Consider the following 16339-nt stretch of genomic DNA (forward strand, 5'->3'; position numbering starts at 1 on the left):
GTGCCTCTACTGTTTGTAAGATACATCAAGTGCAACTATTAATAATGGTTCTGATTCTGTACTACATCTAGATCTGATAGGCCTACTTCTGGGTACTGAGTAGGGCACAGCATTACCGCTGTTACCAGTATACCGCTCTGGAACTACAACTACCACTTATTTTTTCCCTAGTATTATTACTACTCTCAACAATAACACAAGTCCTACTACAAGTATTACTATCGCTGCTTGGACTCCCACTGCCACACATAGTGGTCAAACTGGTAGTACTCCTGTGTGTTCTGCCAGCGTTACTTCTAGTGCTACAGACATAACTAATACTTCTGCCTCTACAACTGGTTTTACTACTTCTGTCTTTACTTTTACTTGTACTACTATGAGTCAATGACTTCTTCCAACAAGTGAACCAAATCTGTTCTGCCATCAACTCATTCTTCTTTAATGGCTGATTGCATATTTTATTCAGTGAGTTTGAACTTTGAGTTGATGCAGGCCTCCATTCGAATCTGCCCGCAGACAAGCCAGCGGCATTGTGTGCTTTTACTACATCATATTTTGTTGGTAGTGAAAGCAGTGCAAGTGCTACAGAGCCCATTGTGTCGCTTGGGTGCAGAAACACCACCTTGACACCCATCACTGCGCATGTGGTCCGTAATACCATCATTAATGTTCTTCTTCATTGTGTCTCACAATGTGTTGTTGCATTACACCAGTCGCAATCATCTTTGTGATTTGATGTCTCTGAAAATGAAGAATCAGTATTTAATACATGGCTGCAACGAGACTGATCGAGCATGTAGCTTTTATGGCACAGTGACACATGGCTGAGATGATGTCACCGGTTCAGCGGTGAGGGTGTTAACACAGATTTCTATCGCTGCTGATGATGTATGGTTAGGTGAATAGGCAAACTGTTTCATACTATCGGGGTATCATCCGAGTTGATCATCTCAGAGTGGATAGACAAGTGGAGCGAAGTGTGCACTCAACTACAAGAGACAAGTGACTGTCTGGCGCTGATGTTTTATCTGATTTTGGGGTTTGTTCTTTGGTAGTGATAGGCACCTTAGTTGCACGTTTATTGATTTTAATGGGTCCTCTTTGCTGCAGATGCTACGACCGCTTTCTCGACTAGATCAGTAAGTTGACATTTCTCCATAGTGGATCGGGGGCTTGCCTACAGTCCCACCTTGGTATACTTCCACCATTGACCCACAAAAGCCCTGTCCATCTTTCACAGTCCCAGAGACCTTTGAGATGCTAATCTTTGAACCAGTTTTAAAAGGCTGGGGATCTTCTCAGCTGCTGAAATCTGAACGTTTGGTCTTTGATGTTCATCTCTGAATGTCTTTCATAGTTCCATGATCATCTTGGCTGTTCATCTCTGAATGTCTTTCATAATTCCATGATCATCTTGGCTGTTCATCTCTGAATGTCTTGTACAATACAAATGATATTCATAGACCGGTGACCTCTGAATGCCTCACAATGCCAGGGAATTTCTCAGATGCTCCTCTGAGAATATCTTCTGCTGTGTCAATGACCACTGCAAATATCGGAATATTTTTCTTGTTTCCATTGTTCTTCTGAGATAATGACCTGAACCTGTTTTACAGTGGCCGCGATCTGCTCGTAGACTGATCTCGGAATGTCTTTTGCAACGCCAGTAATAATATAATAATAATAATCCACATTTGTAAAGCGCTACAATCACCGGTAAGGGTCTCTAGGCGCTGGGGGCCGTCGGGAAGATTAAGCAAGCTATTGCCCAGAGTCACATGGTGCTGGGCTAACCTGCCGCCGGAGCCGGGGATCGAACCGTGATCCCCAGATTCCAGCGTCAGTCGTCCTGGCTGCAGCGCCACACCTCTCCCCTCTCTCAGATACTGATCCCTGAAAGTCTTCCACGATGCAAATGATCTACACACTTGACGGTCTCTGAAAGACTATCACAGTGTCAATAACCTTTACGGCTGCTGCTCTTTTACAGTGCGCGTGAAACTCCGATTCTGATCTCTGAATGTCTTTCACAATGACAGTCTTCTCGGCTGTCGATCTCTGTATGTCTTTTACAATACAAATTATGTTAATCTCCAAATGTCTTTTACAGTGCAATTGATGTCACAGCCTGATCTTTCAATGTCGTAAACCGTGCCAGTAATCCTCTTTTACAATGCTCCTTTTCCAAGCCAAGGTCCTTTTGAGAACTATTTGTTACACTTAATGGGATTTTTTGTTCCTAGTACCAAGACTAGGTCAACAAAAGTGGCTGAAATGCCAGTGACAGTGTATTGCCATTATAGAAACGAAACATAAAATTCTATCAAGCTTTATGAAATGTTTTGGGGAATGTTCTAAAGTGCCACCTCTGGTATTCAGAAGGTAACATACTCTAGGGACACAAGCTTTTTTTAGGAACTTTGAAATGCACTTCAATGTGCAATAGCTTACGTCCACACCTAAAGAGTGGGTAGATAGTGCCGTAAGGTCTGTATCCAGTCTCTGGTTAACTGGTAGAGCTGATGGGTTGGGGCAAATCATGCTCCCCGTTGTAGTGAGCGCTGACCGTGCAGATGTCAATCTTTCATAAAGAATTTGTAGGAAACAGGGAAGAGTCCAGGCACATCGGTGTTAAGAACAGGCAGACTTCCACGTTTTTGACAGAAAAACAAGTTAGTAGAGAAGAATAAGAGATTCTTTGTGAAGCTTTCTGGTGGCTGGTGTCCATCTGTGCATCCCTTCCAATTACTCGAGTCTCATGGTCCAAGCCCTTCCATTATAACAGGAATCGCCTGCACTTAGTTCTCAGGGAGGTGTATACTTCTCCACAGCGTCCAAGAGTGACCGATCTGCTCCTGTCCTTTTCCTTTGGAGTGTGGGATCTGCAGCATTTTTATCCTTGTAAATGTTGGCTGCAGGTACCAAAATGCTAAGAAAGTATGGTGTTTACGTCAATGAAATAAGGGCAATTTACAGCTTTTCATTCGCAAGGTTGGATTCCACATTTAAAGTGGTCTGTTTTGTTCAGGCTTCCAGGCACTGTGATAACATATAGAGGCACATGCACTCCCGTAAGAGGCTACATGCTGTGCATGACTCCTTCAGCCGTCTCTATTTTTTTGACCAGCCGTGTTTGGGAAGCTGGGATTTTTAGACCTCTCCTAATAGTGGTACAAGTAAAACCTTAAATCCCAGATTGCAATGTCTGTAGCACGCAAACCAGAATTGTCAAAGACCAATTGAGGCACTTGACAGCTAAGCATGAGGATGAAATGGGGTGGATAATAAAAAATGAATTACCAATATATGCATTTTCTCTTTATGGTGTTTTGCTAATTTGACTAGTTTGTTGATTAATGCTTTGGTGCTTCTAGAGAAAGTTATTTTCAACCAAGAATATTTCCTAAATAAAAATAATCGCTAATTGTCTTATTTGTGGTGCTATTAATCCTTATTCTGGGAAATATCAGTCTCTTCAAACTATGTTAGGGTCTGACGTGTGCTGTCTGACTCCAACAATTGTCCACCTCAAATATTACAATTTTATTAGCATGGTGAAGGAGCTAAATTTGATTCTAAATTTCAACTCTTCATTACCAATCCCACTCAGCCATCGGCAACGCTAGCTATTCAGCACAGATAATGAAGGTCCATTATCGTATTGCTTAACCCTTTCGATGCTGATGACGAGCTGAGCTCGTCATGGTGCCACTAAAATGGCATTTTCCAGCACACAGCGGGAAAACGCCTAGCAGCCAAGAGGTTAAAGCAGTGGTTCCCAGACTTCTGGGGACCCCCACCTAATTATTACTGGAACCTGGGGACCTCCATTGAATCCTTATTAGAATCCTGGGACCCCCCCACTGACTCATTCCTGGAAGCCAGGGACCCCACTGAATCATTGGAATCCGGGGACCCCCTGCTGACTCATTCCTGGAAGCCAGGGACCCCACTGAATCATTAGAATCCGGGGACCCCCGCTGACTCATTCCTGGAAGCCAGGGACCCCACTGAATCATTGGAATCCGGGGAACCCCCGCTGAGTCATTACTGGAAGCCAGGGACCCCACTGAATCATTGGAATCCGGGGACCCCCCGCTGAGTCATTACTGGAAGCCAGGGACCCCACTGAATCATTGGAATCCAGGGTGACCCCCCCCCCCCCCCGAGTCATTACTGGAAGCAAGGGACCCCACTGAATCGTTATTGGAATCCAGGGACCCCCACTGAGTCGTTATTGAAATCCAGGGACCCCCACTGAGTCATTACTGGAAGCCAGGGACCCCCACTAAATCCTTACTCGAAGCGGGGACCCCAGCCCAAGCATTGTCGATGATTTGAACCGCAAAACAAAACACAAAAAATATTGAAAAATCATTCATCAAACAAATCCACAAACAATGACTCATTTTATTTAATTCACAAACAATATAAATAAAAATAATCTACATTTTGTTAGAAAGGTTGGAGCTTTTCTAAATTCAATTAAGGCCACTCACCGTCCATGCTATATTCTGTTTGATGCACCTGCACTGCTCCCATGAATCAATCTGAGGATACAAATGTAATTTTTAGCTTCAAATTTCCAATTCCTTCACATTATGTTTTAAAATGTTTAATTGTACATTTAGCTTCTTAGGCTATATACACTTTATTAATCTGTTAATAATATTTACTTTTTTAAGTAGTCGCGGACCCCCTGAGTAGGCGTTGCGGACGCCCAGGGGTTTCCAGACCACAGGTTGGGAACCACTGGCCTAAAGATGTGGTAGGAATGCCACTAGCTGTATTCTCACCAAAAGAAAATATATGAAAATTAAATGAGTCTCCGCCGCAGCCTTTTGTGGAAAATGGAATGGCCGCCGAAATCCCATAGCAATGCTTTGGACATCTTGTACTTGAGAACGTCATGTTCAGGATATGGACCTCCCATTGAGGATGTGCGTTTCTTCTGACCCCTGTGTGAACAATGCTTTTATCAAGCTCTGAGCTGCAGTTGTGACTTAAGTGACCCTTTCCTCTCCAGGTAGTTTCCTACCTTTATATATTTGATTTGTTTTTCCGGTTTCTTTTCAAGTTATCAGTTTACTCAAATCTGAAGACCAAGACAACGCATTACTCATTCTTTCACCACACATCCAACAGGCGTTTGTTTATTTGCGATCACAGCATCAAGAAGTTAAGCCTGGCTTAACGTACTTATTTTTAACTTGAGCACATCTCCCTTTGGGCCGCAGCGCCTAACCTCTAGATGGCTAGGCTCAAATATCCATGGAATCTTTGATGCGAACTCTGCAAGTCTTGATTTGTCATCTGATCCAGCCCACATCCTTTTCAACTCTGCCAAGATAGCAAAGGAATTCTAAAAGTCCAAAAAGCACAAGGATCCAGCGTTCATTGGGCTTAAACTTGTCGTCCCATGGCTGCCACTAAAAAAATTGGATACACACAACTCACCCTTGACCCATTTCTGCTCAGCTAGCTCCTTGAAAGGTTTCAGAAGGCCGCTGCAGTTAAGGCCTTGCACTGACTACCAAATGATATGGGCTTCATCTAGGCTTTGGCCTTCCACAACCTTCTTTGGTAGATCTATTGGAGGGTCCACAGATGTAGCTTGGTTCCAGTGGCACAGTGAGCATGGTACTTGTCTAGGAACACCCTTGCCAATTAGGGCATGACATCAAATACACAAAAGCTGATGGGAGAAATGCTTGCAATATGTCTAATCACTGGTAATTGCTTGGGAGGGCATTCCAACCCATCATTCTTTGACCCGACTGAAGAGCCCCAATCAGGGCAAAACAGTTCTTGGGCTGTTTGCTTTCTAATTCAGGAACGACCTGCCCAGGCAGTTCAGACAGGAATGTTCTTATTGGAGCAGGGTTGCCACAGATTTGCATATTACTGGGTCCAAACTGAGTTGGCATAGTGTGTACAATAACAATGTACTGGGATGTGGCCCCAAGTAATTACCGGTTGCTGAGATTGATTCAACCATTCCACCAAACACTTTTTGTAAACTTCAGTGCGATGCCCTAAGTGGGATGGGTAAGCCCAGATGTGGATCCTGTGCCCACTGTGCCACTGCAACCAAACTACACCTCACTGAAGAGCCCCAATCAGGGCACATCTGGTCTTAGGTTGCTTGTGTTTCAATTCAAGGAGGACAACGGAAAGGCAATTCGGACTGGACTGTTCCAATTGGAGGGAGGTAGAGTCTGGGTCCAAAATGTGGTGACATGGTGTGCAGAGTAGCAATAGGCTGGGATACAGCTCCATGTAATTACAGTGGCTAAGATTGAGTAAATAATTCCTCCCATCACCTTTTTGTATAATTCAGTGCAGACTTTGTTATGGGCATCCCTGCACTGCTCAAGGTATGGTTGGATATTGCAGGACTTTCTTGGAAGCAATTAGACAGGCCTTGCCGTCTTGCTATTCCGAAGAGTAAGGAGTATGCAGTACTCGGCTTAAGTAAATGTCTGTTACTTTAGGTCTCCTGTGGCTCTTAGCCAGAAGTGTCTTCAATATGCTAACTCTCCTCATCCCCAGAAATAGCTTCAGACCTTTGTTGTATGACTTGTAATGTATCCTTCTAGTGTACTCCAACTGAAAGTTATATGTGGGTAGCTACTATCACGTGGGCTCAATACCATGGTGTAGGTGTGCACATGCATGCCTCCATGGCCAGAATTTTCAAAGCTTTGCAGATTGCTCCCAGTCCTCGCCACCAGGTGGTGATGTTCCCAAAAAACAGATTCAGGAGAGTGTGTGGGTTAGAGCCTGATGTATCCGCTTCACTGCGGCGGATATTCCGCCGCGCTGCAGGTAAACTTGACGCGTGCGCAGATCGGACGACCCCCGGCCGTCCGACGCACACGCTCACCGTGACGTCGGACGGGATGCGCTCTTAATGGGGAAAAGCGTCCTGCTGTGTCGTTTTCTGGTATCTTTTTTGAGTTTTGTATAGCTCAAACTTGAGAGGAAGGTATCGGAGGGCTTTACAGAGTAAGCCCAACAACAATATGAGGTACACAACAAGTACATAAAAATATAGTAATGGTAACAATTTAAACTGTGTACAACGGTATATGGTACAAAATAGCACAGGGGTTACATAAAGCGCCAATAAAAATACAGTGACAAATATGAAAAAAGAAGAGCCTGAAAGAAAGGATACGTGAGCGCCATGAATCCTATGGTAGATATGAAAGGGAGTAGCCAGGGTAGGGAGGGTGATGCATAGATGCGCCCGAGGTAGTGAAGGCACCTGGCATCCTAGCACTAATGTTCAAGGCAACTTGGCACTATACAAAGAGGGAACAATATCAGTAACAATTGGTACAGAGAGGTAATAAAAATATGCTAGCAAGTGTGTGCACTTGCCCAGCCAGCATGACAGTACCAGACTGCACGCAGGTTCTGCAATGGCAGACCCTAGACACATTTTAAAAGGCTGCTTCTGTGGGTGGCGCAACCAGCGCTGCAGGCCCACTAACAGTATTGGCATTTACAAGCCCTGGCACTCCTGGGGCACTTTACTGGGGACTGACAGTAAATCCAATGACTCAATCAGGAATATCAATCTTAGTTACACTTTACATAGGGAGCACTTGCACTGCGGCACAGATTGGCCGTGGCGCAGTGCCCTGAGCAGCGGACACCAGCAAAAACATCTGAGGCACATCAGCAAAAAGTGGAAGGGAAACTCACGCCAAAGTCTAACTCAGCCGTACCAAGTTATATAAAGGTGTAAATAGCTGTGCAAATAGACAATACAACAATGATGAAGACACCTCTACCACACTGCAGAGGACGTCAGTTGTATTTAGAGTTAGCCTACATAGCTACAGATGGAGTTTTCTTCCCGGGCAGCTTCTGCCCCCATGACTGGAGGAGCCTCTGTAGGATGAAGCACTGGCAAAACCAATAGGTTTTGCCTTGGAGACCTACTATCTCTTCCAATGTCTTTTCTCCATGCTGTACAGCCCCAAAGCATTTGGTGTACAGCACAAAGTAAAGATATATCTTTTTTTTTTTTAAAGGACCAAAAACATAATGTGCCCGCCTACAAAATGACATCCGGCCAGCGGCGCGTCCACTTTAAAAAAAAAAAAAAAAAAAAAGTTAATGGGTTCTATTAGCGGGTTGGGGAAGGCAGTAACTGGATCAGTGAAGGGAGCAACACGGAGAAGAGCTGGAGAAAGTGAGGCACAGAAACACAAACCAAAGAACCTGTTGTGTGTGGGGGCACAGAGGCACAGGGGCCCCAGAGTGCAACATGAGCACCAATGGGGGCCAAAAGTGCACAGGTGAGAGAGCGACAGAGGGGGAGGTCACAACAGCTCACGAGTGAGAGAGCGACAGAGGGGGAGGTCACAGCAGCTCACGGGTGAGAGAGCGACAGAGGGGGAAGTCACAACAGCTCACAGGTGAGAGAGCGACAGGGGGAGATCACAGCAGCTCAGGGGCGTGAGTTGGGACGGGGACAAAAGCACATGGGTAAGAGATAGAGACTCAAAGCAGGTGGGGGGAATGAATCACGTGAGAGAGAGAGAGAGACCGCTTGTGAACACATGCTCTCTCATGGAGTGCTTCAACAAAAAGAAAAAATTACCCCCATAAATGCAAGCAGTGGAAGAACACAAATACTTGGGGCCATGATCTAGGCAAGTGCCAAACAGAAGAAGAGGAAGTGAAGTCTACACACGTAAAGCTAGAAGCAAGCAACAGATGACGCTAGCCAATTGTAAGCAATGGGCAATCTCTAAGCCCACTGTAAACTAACAAAATGTCTCACAAGTAACAGCGCAAGCGATCTTTCAGGCAAGACCTTAAACGTCTATGCCAGCAGTTCCATCATCCATGCCACCACCATATCCAATGGTATTGGAAATGTAGCCCCAAAGTGGGGTACACGTCAAGTACCCACATTTCAAGTGATGTGCTAGGATGTTTTGCCCAGCGAAAGATTGCTGTGTGTGACATGGTGGTGTTGTTCAACTTTCAAAAAGGATGAAGAATTATGAAGTATAAATTGGGTGGCTGGTTCCCCTCATGGCCATTGGTGGTGCCGGTGTCATCAGGTCAGTCACCCTTCCTCTGCCTGTTGTTGGATATAGTTATGCTTCGCTCTCCTTCTACACGGTGTGCTATTGTTCTTGCTTGGGCTTAGCAGTACTGATAATCTAATACTTTGTCGAGGAAACTGGCAGTCGCTAGAGGGGTTCGGTATGATAAGATACCACAATTCCCACACCCCGTCTCCTGAAATGTACCTCATCTGCGGCATGTGCATTGTTCTTTTTGCCACTCTTAACCATCCTTTTAATCAGTCTCCACATTTCCTTCTCTTGGGTAGATGACCCTCCACGAGAGATCATCATAAATCCAGCCAAGGAGAGGTTTGTTCAGCTACTGGCAGAGTATGCGCAGGGAAACATCAGCAGCCTGGAGCTCCTGAACTCTGGATCAAATCCAGGTATGACTTGTCCAGCACTACCTCTGCCCATGGAGGTTTGTACTGCAGCACATCTGGGACCCACTGGTGAAAAAGTGCTAACTGCATTATAAACTGATTAGTTTTTTAGGTACAGGCACACCTGCACAGTCATAAATGTTGCATCTATTCATTTTGTAATGTATGGTCCCTCATGAGGGGGAGTGGTCTAGTGCAAAATAGGGGACACTTTGCTGGAAGACTTTGCACTGTGTTGCAGATACAGATACACAGGCAAAAAAGGCACTTTGGGACAGGGCATTGGGGCTTTCAGGACCTCCAGGCCTTCTCCAGACTTCAAAGACACATTTCTATATCTATTTGTCTCTTATCCCTCCCAAGGCAGGATGAGCTTGTGCCTGCACAGATGTTAACAACATTGCAGGGTCTGCAATGTCGAGGTGATTGTATGCAGACCCTGCAGCTGTGCCTCTGAAGAGGGCAGTGAAGACCCCACACGGCTGGGTGCAGTCTGACTGGATCCATCTTCAAGGGGACCTTAATGACCCCTAAAAGGTATTGGAGCGCCTGCTGAAGGGCAGCTTGAAACTCTGTTCCATGTTTCCCTAGTGTGCAAAACACAGCCATGTGCTGGATTGTTCATCCTGCACCGGCTGTCTTTCACTGATAGCAGCCACAATGGAAAAACTTAGCCACATGGAATCGTTCCCACTGTAATGTGGTTGTTACACTGGCATGCGTCTGGGCTGGTAATGCATTGTAACCACCCCAACCTGCATGAGCTCCTCAGTTTCCATTGGATGGATCATATGATCTGTGCCTTCCACCTACTAACACTTTCTTAGTCTTTTTTTTAAGTTTAGAAAGCTTTATTGAATCAAACATGCCAAGTAAAACATTAGTACAAAAACACAATCAATAAGAAAAATTGAAAAGATGGGATAATACAATATGAATGTGAAATATAAAACAAAGAATCCCAAAAAGGGAAACCTAATGTATATACGGAGGGAAAATGTTTTTTAAAACTTTTTGAAATAGAGAAAGAGAAATAGAGGAAAGAAAAAGGAAGAAGACAGAAAAGAAAGGTGGAGGAAATGCAAACAGAAAATAGAATATAAAGAAAAGAAGTTGAAAGGAACAGAAGCGGCATATTAGGATACATGTCTGGAAAGAAAATCAGTTAAAGGTAACCATAACAAATCTCTTTTAATTAAAAGAGAGGTAGTCGTAGCATGGGCAGCATCAAGTCTGTGATTATGACATAATAAATTCCACCATGCGGTATAAGAGATCTTTGAGGTATCTTTCCAGTTCGTAGTAATAATCTGTAAAGAAATGGCTATGAACAAGTCTATAAATTTACAAACAGTATATGAAACATTCCAAATAGGAGAGGAACCACCTAGAAAAATATGAACAATATCAAAAGTGTGATTGGAGCTTAAAATCTCATTCAGCTTGCACCATATTTGTTGCCAAAGGGATTTGACCAAGGGACAATGAAAAAAACATATGAAACCGAGTACCATCAGGATGAGGGCATGACCGACAGTGACTGGAGTCTAGGACTTTGAACTTAAAAAGGTCGGAGGGAGTAAAAAAAAGTTGATTAATAAAAAAAATAGAGAAACTGAGTGGTGCCAGCTGAACGAGATACGGTGTGAATTTTAGACCAGATGGACTCCCAAATAGGAAAGGAAAAATCCTGTGCTAGATCCTTTTCCCATGCAAGTTCAGGTTCGGATTTAGGGCGATCAGGAGTAGAACGGGAGAGGATCCTATAAATGGTAGCAGCTTTGTGTGGGGTGGTAAAATCTAATGGAGTAGAGTCAGGCGGGGCAGTATCAGATAAGGTAGTGTGGTATGAGGTGAGGGTAGACAGGGCTATTTTAAAATCAGGAAACTGGGGAGAATATGTATTGGATAATTGAAAGGAGCATATGGTCGAGAAAACCAGTAAGGAACCATTAATGAAGAGCTCATCTACATACATAATACCTTTGTCGATCCATTCTTTCCAGAAGAGGGCTTTGTTATTAATCTTCAGAGAATGATTATACCAGAACGGGATAAGGGAGTGTAAATGCGCTTGAGAAAAAGAGGAGCGAAACAATGAGAGGGAAAGCGCCCTGGAGAGTTTAAAAGTGGGTGAAAGAAACCGTTTTGGGGATTGTGATAAATGGGTCGCAGCGAGGAAAGGCGAAAGCTGAGCTAGCTCTAGGGCACTCCATGCAGTGATAGGGGGAGAGGACGAGTCTGTGAGGAATGGCCATATTTGTTTTAAGGTGAAGGAAGAATGAAAACGAACGAGGTTGAGAAAATTTACACCGCCTAAATGTTTTGGTTGCTAAAGGCAAGACGGGGATATCCTGGATTTACGATTATTCCAAAGGAAACGAGCAAGGATGCGATTGATACGTGTGAAAAAATAGGCAGGGAGAGAAATAGGCAGCATAGAAAGATAAACATTAATAATGGGGAGAAGCATCGTTTTAATAGTTGCCAATCTTCCCCACCATGATAAGAATATAGGGGACCATCGCTCTATGAGAGCAGAAAGCTTGGAAAGAATATCTTCATGATTAATTTTGATGGTGTCTTTGATAGAGGTGGCATATAGGACACCCAAACATTTAATGCTCGTAGGGTTCCATTCAAAACCGGAACCATGAAACATATGTGAAAGGCAGTATTTGTTAAGAGGTAAGACTTCAGACTATCAATATTCAACTTGTATCCAGAGACTGAGGAATATTCAGTAAGTAAAGAAAAAAGTGCAGGTAAAAAAGTGGCAGGTTTAGAGATATAAAGTAAAATATCATCAGCATATGCTGTGTATTTGATATCTAACGTTTTATAAACAAAACCGGAATAAGATGTGGAACGCCAAATTTTTTCAAGGAAAGGTTCTAATGCTAAAATAAAGAGAAGGGGAGAAAAAGTACAACCTTGTCTAGTGCCTCTATGTAAAGGAAAGTAAGTTGACTGAGCACCATTAACCCAAATAGAAGTAGAGGGGGCCGAGTATAATAATTGGATACGTTTAATAATATGAGGACTAAAACCATTCCAGCGAAGGTCCCCAAACATGAAATCCCAATTTACCCTAGCAAAAGCTTTCTCAGCATCAAGGGTGATGGCGGCAAGAGGGGTTTTCATTTTGGAGGCGAGGTGAATAATGTTAAGGAGAGTTCTAGAATTATCCGTAATAGACCTGCCTTTAACAAAACCGGACTGATAAATGTTGAATCGGGAAGCAAAAATTTTGGCATAACCTTTGCAGTTCGTATTGATTAAGCAGATGGGCCGATAATTCTTACAAAGGGAGGGATCTTTGTCTTTTTTAGGGAGTAAGCATAACATGGCTTGGGTAAAAGAACATTTAGATTCGCCCGCGGAAAGAAAAGAAGATATCAATGAGGATAAATGTGGTATTAGACAATTTTTTAAATGGAAATAAAAGCGGACGGTAAAACGGTCAGGCCCGGGGGATTTATCTTTGGGTAAGAGAGTAATTGCTTGCAGAATCTTTTTTTCGAAAATGGGGCATCCAGAGAGGAGAAATTAAGGTCGACGCATGAGGATTTGGGTATATTTAGAAAGAAGGAATCGATTTGAGAAGGAGATGGAGTCGATTCAGGTGTATATAAAGAGAAATAATACTGAACTAAACAGTCAAGAATCTTATCATCTGTGCAGTGACGAATCCCATGGGCATCAGTTATAACAGCTATTTTGGATTTTTGTTTCTTAATTTTAAGGTATTTTGCAAGAGATCTGCCAGCTTTGTTATGCCCTCCATAAATCTTGGAATTACATTTTAAAAGAGGATTACAAGCCGAATCACAAGAAAATTGATTAAATTGAAGTTTAGCTTTAATGAGAGAAGAAAGAGCTTCAGGAGAGTTGGATGTATAAAAAATGTGTTCTAGTTCTTTAATTTGTTTAAGAATGAGAGAGGATTTGGAAAGGGCCTGCTTCTTTTTACGCGAAATGAAGTCAATGATAAAGCCTCTAGCTGAAGCTTTAAAAGCATCCCAGACAAAATGGAATTTGGAAGTTGAATTAAGATTAGTATGAAAGAAATCTTCCATAAAAAGAGTAAATTCATCAACAAATTGAGGGTCCAGAAGGAGAGAATTATTGAAACGCCAACGGTGAGAGCTGGGAGTAGGTGAAGGTAAATCAATATCTAGAATAACAGGGGAATAATCTGAAATGAGAATGGAGCCAATTTCAACATTTGTCATGAATTGGAAAGTGTGTTGAGTGAGAAAGATATAATCAATCCGGGAATGTGATGCATGGACAGGTGAGAAAAAGGAAAATTCCAGGGTATTGGGGTGAGAAAGTCTCCAGGAGTCAATTAAACCTCTAGAGGAGATTGCTTTGTAAAAGGACTTTTGCATTTTATTAGGAATATATCTGGTCTAAGATTTACGATCCAGGAAAGGGTCCATTAACTGATTAGTCACCTCCAACAATTAAATCAACACTAGTGTGGGAGGAGAGAAACATGGAAAAATCATTACAAAAAGTGAGATCGATACCATTGGGGCCATAAACATTGCAAAAGGATAAATCTGAATTATTAACTGTAACATCTAAATACAACCATCTGCCAACCGAGTCTGAAATCTCATTTTTTAACTGAATTGACAGTGATTTGTGAAACAAAATAATAACACTATTCTTGTTGTTAACTGAGGGCGAACAGAATACATCACCCACCCATTGTTTACGTAGAGAGGAAAGATCTTTTTGGGAAAGGTGAGTTTCTTGCAACAGAGCAACTTGGCATTTCAGTCTGGCTAAATGAGATAAAACCTGTTGTTTTTTAACCGGGTTACGAAGACCTTTAACATTCCAAGATAGTAAACGAAGACCATTCATTTAAGAGTAAAAAAGAAAGATAAACATGAAGACAGAAAAAAAATGAGGAGAGATGGGATAGACACCAACAGAAGATAAATAGCTTAGAATAGGAAGGAAAAAACAGCTGAAAGGAACAAGATAAGCCTAAAGAAATAAAATACACCATTACCACAATATATAGAGCGAGAATAGATGGATTGTGGAAAAATAATTAAGAGAATAAAGGAGAGTCTGAATATGAAAAACAAAGGAAAATAGAAAGAGGAAAGCAGAAGTACATAAAGAATGCCATGAAGAAAGAAAAAGAAAGGGAAAGAGAATAGAGGGATGAAAAGAGGAGTGGGAGATCGAAACTCCCCTGAGAAAAAGAGAAGAGAGAAGGATGGCAAAAAACCAAAAGGCTTCAGCTATGCAGGACGAAAACGTGAAGGACAATAAAGTGAGAGCGGGAGCAGCAAGAAAAGGCGACCGCACAGTAAAAGAGAATGTCAAATGCATGGTCTCAAATACATTGAATACAGGAATGAAAGAGAGAAAAAAACAAATTGAATGGGAGACCAAACACTAAGATCTAAAACAAATGAAGGAGACTTACCAAACATTTGTGAAGGGAAGGCAGCGTACTGGGATGTATAAAATGTACAACAGAACAGCACATTGAGGTGAAGAAAGAACCAAAACACTTGGAGAGGAGACCTAAAAAACAAGGTAGAACAAAAACAATATTACAATAAGGAACAACATGACGGAAATGTATAAAACAATGAACAAAGACATTGAGAGATTAAGGTCTGTTGTGTTCCATGGAATCTTCTTTATGGGTGTGGATGAATTTGCGAAGGTCTGCTGGGTCATCAAAGCTAAAAGTTCTTTCGATGTAGGTAACCTTGAAAAAGAAAGGGCGAATAAGGCCATATCTAGCATTCATGGATCGAAGCGTAGGTCGTAAGTCCAAAAACTCCTTGCGAAGTGCAGCAGTCAGCTTTATAACATCCTGAGTGAAAAAAAATTTGTGACCAGACCATAGTAGCTGCTTGTGCTGTTTGGCAGAATGAAGAATAGTCATGAGATCAGAGTAGAGAAGAAAATAAGCGATGATGCCTCGGCTTTGAAGAAGTAGAAGAATTTTTGGGACCAAGACGATGCGCCCTTTGAATGTTCACATCCAGATGCTTAGACAGTCCAATGATAGGTAAGACTTGTAACTTCAAAGAATGGATGATGTCCGACCCCTCCGAATTATCCCGAACACCATAAATACGCAGATTATTGCACCTATTACAGTTCTCCAAATCCTCAGAGGATTTCTTGAGCATTTCAACTTCCTAAGTGAGGCTAGCAACCTTGGCAACAACGTCTTGAGCATCACTAATGTGTTGTTCAATATCCGATACCCTCTTGTCCAGGTTGGACCATTTATTGTCCAATCTCTGTAGAGTGGTAGTGGTGTCCGCCATAAAGGGGCGAATGAGGCGTAGTTCCTCCAGGATATCTTCAAGAGTAACAGGAAGTGGAGACTTGGAGGGAGAAGGGGGATCTTTTTTGAGGCGCTTACCAGAGGAGGCAGAGTCCTTGCGAGTAGCAGAGGCGGTGGTGGATGCTTTAGAGTTGTGCGCTTGCTCCATTATGGCGAATGTGGAGATTACCATTGTAGGAGGAGAGAGAAGGCAGCCCACCTGTATGCATAAGCAAAGAATTGACCCAAAAAGCCACAATAGTGAAGCAAAAAGGACCCTAAAAAGGGATTAGGCGCATCAGGATTCAGCAAACAGCAAAAGAAAGGTAGCACAAATAGGAGAATCAAGGGAAGTACCTCATAAGTCGGTGACGCACGTTGAAGAATGATGCTGAGGTAAAAAATATATCCAGGAAACATCCATAAGTTAGTCAGAGAAAGTGTCCTGAAGTCACAACAGTGGATGGAAAATAAAAGAAGCAGGAAGGCCAAATTCAGGCAAATGAAGAAAAATAGATTGTTTTAGAAAAAAAACGATTGAAGAA

General features: G+C 42.7%; 1 protein-coding gene across 4 annotated transcripts in view; it reads left to right on the forward strand.

The window, feature by feature from the left end:
- The window catches only part of IRAK1 (interleukin 1 receptor associated kinase 1), a 212145-nt gene that overhangs the window by 190619 nt on the left and 5187 nt on the right, over positions 1 to 16339 (forward strand). For 2 of the 4 annotated variants that reach the window (XR_015300637.1, XM_086940252.1), the window contains exon 13: positions 9362 to 9481. The exons of the other annotated variants lie outside the window; for them this stretch is intronic. Coding sequence is in view for 1 of the 2 variants with exons in the window: in XM_086940252.1 (XP_086796378.1) it covers positions 9362 to 9481 (120 nt within the window). In the remaining variant the exon portion in view is untranslated. The remainder of the gene's footprint in view (positions 1 to 9361; positions 9482 to 16339) is intronic. 4 annotated transcript variants of the gene reach the window in all.

Source organism: Lissotriton vulgaris, chromosome 10 (genome assembly GCF_964263255.1).
Source record: "Lissotriton vulgaris chromosome 10, aLisVul1.2, whole genome shotgun sequence".
Lineage (NCBI taxonomy): Eukaryota > Metazoa > Chordata > Amphibia > Caudata > Salamandridae > Lissotriton > Lissotriton vulgaris.